This window comes from Tamandua tetradactyla, chromosome 19 (genome assembly GCF_023851605.1).
Source record: "Tamandua tetradactyla isolate mTamTet1 chromosome 19, mTamTet1.pri, whole genome shotgun sequence".
Classification (NCBI taxonomy): domain Eukaryota; kingdom Metazoa; phylum Chordata; class Mammalia; order Pilosa; family Myrmecophagidae; genus Tamandua; species Tamandua tetradactyla.
This window is the reverse complement of record NC_135345.1, coordinates 41,455,840-41,461,356: the sequence shown is the minus strand read 5'-3', so window position 1 is coordinate 41,461,356 and position 5,517 is coordinate 41,455,840. Positions and strand designations below refer to the sequence as shown.

Sequence of the window (5,517 nt, the reverse complement as noted above, 5' to 3'; positions counted from 1 at the left end):
AGGCCACATCTGAGCAATAAAAGAGGTTTTCTGGGGGTGACTCTTCAGCCTAATTTTAATAGGCTTAGTCTATCGTTTGCAGGGATAAGTTTCATATGGACAAACCCCAAGATTGAGGGTTCAGTCTATTGATTTGGTTATCCCCACTGCTTGTGAGAATATCAGGAATTTTCCAAATGGGGAAGTTGAATTTTCCCCTTTTCTTGCCGTTCCCCCAAAGGACTTTGCAGATACCTTTTTATTCTGTTCAAATCAATCACTATCTTTCCTTCTGGTTTCATTTGTGCTCCCAGCCCTCTTTCCTCGATCATTCTCACATTCAGCTTCATTCACTGTACTAACATTATGTGCTACAATTAGGTAGTATTGTGCTATCCATTTCTGAATTTTTACAATTAGTCTGTGTTGCACAATCTGTATCCCTCCAGCTCCAATTACCCAATATGTAGCCTATTTCTATCTCCTAATGGCCTCTGTTCTTAACTGAAATTCTCCAAATTCACTCATTAGTGAGACCATACAGTATTTGTCCTATTATTTCTAGCTAATATCACTCAGGATAATGTCCTTAAGGTCCATCCATGTTGTTTCATGCTTCATGACTTTATTCTGTCTTACAGTTGCATAATATTGCATTGTATGCATATACCACAGCTTGTTTAGCCACTTATCTGTTGATGGATGTTTTGGCTGTTTCCATCTCTTGGTAATTGTAAATAATGCTGCTATAAACATTGGTGTGCAAATGTCTGTTTGTGTCCTTGCTCTCATGTCCTCTGAATAGATACCTAGCAATGATATTGCTGGATCATCAACCACAGATGCAATAAAATAATTGATGATTTGATCAACCAGCAGAAATACCCTTGCAGCAATTATCAGGCCAGTACTTGCCTAACCAGATCACTGCACATAATCATTTGGCCAAGTTGACACCAGAACCTAACCATCACAGAGCCCAAAATGGAGTCTTGGCTGGGGGTTTAAATATTTTGCTAGTTATGTAGGCATAGTCCTGTTGAGTGACCAGCTTCAACAGCAGAGCTGAGGCCAGGTGCAAAATACCAGTTTCACTAATAATAGCAATCAATGCTGACAAGATGGTACAAATGGCAAACACCCAAAGCTCCACATACACATGGTTATAAAACTGTACTATTAATCAGGATGCTTTTTGCCTTGACCAGGGATCAGAGTCATTCAAGAACTTTAGAAAAACAGCTCAAGTTAATTCCAGACCTGTCGGATTAACTTTCATAATATAGTCCACCACTCTGATCTGTGGTCATGTCCTTTTTCGGACAAAATTATTATCCTCAGTTTGATGGAAATTACTTTCCTTACAGTGAAAATGCACATACATACTCTAAACATTTGCAACAAATAGTGAGGGGTTATATGGATTTAAATAGACAATGGCACCATTCAATAATGCCAGCTAAAATTTTCTCACATTTTTTATACTGTCTTTACAATTTTCTCCCCCGATATACAGTTATCTTAACTTTAAGATAATATAACTGATGAATGTTCAAGAACTGTAATCAATTTATCATTACTCAAATCTAAATCTTTAGGTCATTCTGCTCCATAGGGATAATATCTGTGAAACAAGAACCAAAAGACATAGCACATTAGTGTTTTTCTATATGGTCAAGTTTGAACTCCCTTTTTCATCCATTTTGAGGACATGGACCACTCCTGGAAGCATTTTCTCCCAGTTTGAGGTCACAGCTTTTCATAAGAGAAGGAGATTTTGTCAGGAGTCCTTCTTCCCAGTGTATATATTCTTTCTTTTTTTTTCAATAAATACATGCAAATTTATTTATAGGGATAAGATAGTTTCTTTGAGGATACAGAAATTCAACAAGAGTTGAAAACATTTTATTCATTTCATTTCTGATGTTCTTTGCCCAGCAGGCAGGGCAGCAGGGGAAACTAAAATAATCTCTTTAAAAAAAAATCTCCTAGTTTGGGGAGGGGGTAAGAAAAGACAATCTTAAAACAGAATCCTCAATGATTCCTAATTGTTTTTTGAATACAGAAGTCAGGGTAGGGGTTTCCACTGAGTTCAAAGAGGAAGGCATGACTTCTGTGTAGTGCTGGGGGGGAAGGGATAGGAGTTGGGCCCACACAGGCTGGCCCACTAGTCCACAGATGCCAAGATGATGTCTACTGGCAGCTCCTCCACACTTCTGGCTGTCATCTGCATTGTCACCGTGTCCAAAAGAAGCAGCCAGGAGCACATCAGGATGTCGTGTCCACCTTGGAACACACTGGGCAGGAGCAACATGTGAGTGCTCTTGCTATCTGGCACTTTGTCTGATCTCTCACAAGGATGCATTCCAGGAACTTCACAATATTGACTACAGCCTCTTCAAGTGTCTTGATGGTAGACAAGGTGAAAGTTTCCTCCTTCTCAAACCTGTCTCCTACCTCATCCCAGGCTGCTTCAAAGTTCAGTTTCATGACCTTTTGTATGTGATCAGTTACAGTGACCTCCAAGTCTTCCAGCATGTATTCATCCTCATAGCCTTCATTGTCGGTCTCCCCAGCGGTGGGGTCGCAGTCCTTGACAGTGAACTTCATCATGCAGCTGAACGTGCAGGCTACAGCTGTGGGGTCTTCCTTGGGCAGCGCCACCAGCGTATAGCAGGTCCCAGGCTGGTTGTAGGGCAGGCTCTGGGCAGGCACACAGCAGAGGACCTCATAGGCCTCAGTGGGCTCCATGTGCACTGTGACATTCTCCAAGGTCTGGTCGTTGAGTGTGTTAGTGCAGTCAAACCGAAACACCATGTGGTCAGTGAAGGTGTGCTTGGTGCAGCAGATGACGTACTCCGTCTCCGCCTCGGTGAGGGCCATAGACTCAGGTGAGGACTTGAAAAGGGGGCCTAGCCCACAGAACTCTGGCACCATTGCCAACTGTTCCTGGAAGATCTCCTGTCATGTAGCTGCCACCTTCTCAGGCTGTTTGACTGCTGTGATAGGGGTGCTTTTTGTTCTCTGCTCTGCGATGGGTATGGTGGCCAGGGAGACAGACTTGAGGTCAAAAGTTTTCTCTGAGGGTTCTAGAGTGCACTGCTGCAAAGCCCTCTCCAGACCAGGGATGGAGACCGTCAGACCATTCAGGATGTAGCCTGCGTTGAGGGCCTTCAGCTTCTGCTCCAGGACATTGAGACAGAAGGTGGCTCGGTCCCTCACCTCATTGTCATCATCCATCACACACCTCTTCAGCAACACCAAGATGCTGGGTAACATTTCTTCATTCTGGGTTCCAAACTTGGCCAGAGCACTCACAGCACCTGCCCGGACCTCTTTGTGCTCCAGGACCACTCGGTTGTAGATGAAGCAGATATACTTGGAAGGGTTGTTGGTCTTGGGCCCCTCCTGGCCCAGGAGGTGCAGGATGTGGGTGACCAGCACTGTAAACTCGCAGTCCTCGATTAATTCGCATAGGTGTGACAGCCCTGTCTCCTTGCACTCCGAGTTCTCCTCGATGATGGTGATGATGCAGTCCACGATGGCACGCTTATACTCAAAGACACCCTCTTCCCGCAGCATGGTGACCAGGAAGTTCATGAGGATGGCGTGTTTGCAAGGATACTTCTGACACAAGGCGCTGATGGCCTGGACAAACACCACCTTGAATTCATCAGAGATCTCTGACATAAAGGAGATCTGCCTCATGAGTTGATGCTGCTCTCACTGCCCGTCTTGAGGAGGGTGGTGATGGCAAGTGTGGCAATGCTGCGATTGGAATCCATCACCAGGTTCTCCAGGTTCAGGTTACAGGCTGTCACCGTGGATGGATGCTTCATGGCAACCTTATTGAGGGTGTGGACAGCAGCATAGCAGAGAGCGGCCTTGGTTGAGCTGCAGAAAAGCTGGAGCACTGACACGGTGAGGGCCAACTCTTTGGCACTGCAGCCTGGCAGGATGACAATGGCGGAGGTGGCTTCGTATACCACCATCTCGTGCTTGTTGTGCAGGCAGCTCTCAATTAAGTCAAACAGTGGGCTGTCATGGCTGCTGTCTTCCTCCTTCAGCTGCTTGCTGGCCACCCGGATCATCATGCAGTAGGCAAAGGGAGACTTGAGGCCTTGCCGAGTGAACTTGCTGATCATCTTATTGACAGCCAGGCCATCATTCTTTTTTTTTTTTTTTTTTTTTTTTTTTTAAAGAGAGAGGGAGGAAGGGAAGGAAAGAAAGACAGAGAAGGAAGGAAGGATGGAAGAAAGGGAAACATCTTCTTATTTTATTATATTTTGTTTGTTTGTTTGTTTTTTACATGGGCTGGGGCCGGGAATCGAACCGGGGTCCTCCGGCATGGCAGGCAAGCACTCTTGCCCGCTGAGCCACCGCGGCCCGCCCAGGCCATCATTCTTATGCACGTGGTACAGGAGCCCCAGGGTGTGGTACTGGACCATGATGTTGTCACTGGATGCCGCCTCCTGGGCCTCGTCCACCCAGTGCTTGACCACATCGAAGCTGCCCTTCAGCAGGTGCAGGGACGACACCAGGGCGGAGCTGGAGACACTGGGCACCTTGTCCACGATAGCCTGTTTCATGTAGCGCTCAATGGCCTGTAGCATGGTGCTGTCAGTGATCCGGCAGAGGGCTCGCACTGCTGGGCCCCAGTAGTTGTCTTCTTTCCCAGTCATGTCTTTTGTGACGCTGCTGGTGACAATGATGACATCCTCTGCAATGCAAGACATTTCCTTGACAGTCAAATAGCACATCCGACGGAGTGTGGGATCATTGGACTGAAAGAGCTTGGTCATAGCAAAGAAGGCTTCGATTGCCTCAATGGTGCCAAGATGCTCCCCCTGGTTTATGAGGTAAAGGATCTTGGTGAGGATGTGGGCACCTTTCCGAGGGTTGATGGGAGTTTAATTAAATACACGTGCCTCCTGAAGTACTGTACTCTTCTCAAGGTGTTGGAATGGGTTGGAGCCTCCACCCAACTCCTCGTCCTTCTTGTCGAATTTCTTCAGCATGGCGATGCCGACGGGGGCACAACGCAGCAATAAATACCCTGCCAGCCTGGCGCGGCTCGGAGCAGCTGTGCCGCGGTTGTTACACACCCGCCACTTCCGAGGTTCGGTCCAGACACGTCACCTTGCGCTCTGCGCCTGCGCACATCCCGGCTGCCGCGCTAGCGTATATATTCTTGAACATATGTATGTTGAAGCTGAGACAGAATACTATTCTTTTGCCCTTAGCCTTTTAAAGCCTCTCCAAAATTAAAATAGGTTTTTCCCTTTTGTAACAGCAATTTATTGGCTAGTTTCCTTTCAGCAACAATTTCACCTTTCTTTCATTTATCGTTAAATTTAATCCAAATTTTTTCCTCCAAAGTAGGTTGCTCTAGTTCAACCACTGTTGCTGGTCCGTGTGGCTGGTAGCAAAATGAGACATGCCTGGACTTTCCCTTCACACCATTCCCAATTATAGTTGGTTGGACTTGGTAAGCAGAGAAAAAATGGGGCTCTACTGTCCACTAGGCAACAAAACATT

The 5,517-nt window shown here is 46.2% G+C and overlaps 1 protein-coding gene across 1 annotated transcript; it reads right to left on the bottom strand.

The window, feature by feature from the left end:
• Window positions 1-1,906: 1,906 nt before the first annotated feature.
• On the bottom strand, window positions 1,907-5,133 carry LOC143663155 (coatomer subunit gamma-1-like). The gene is given in 4 exon segments (XM_077136635.1): window positions 1,907-2,349; window positions 2,352-3,692; window positions 3,695-4,139; window positions 4,374-5,133. Coding segments are annotated over 4 exon segments (2,613 nt in total). The 5' UTR covers window positions 4,998-5,133; the 3' UTR covers window positions 1,907-2,146.
• Window positions 5,134-5,517: the final 384 nt, after the last annotated feature.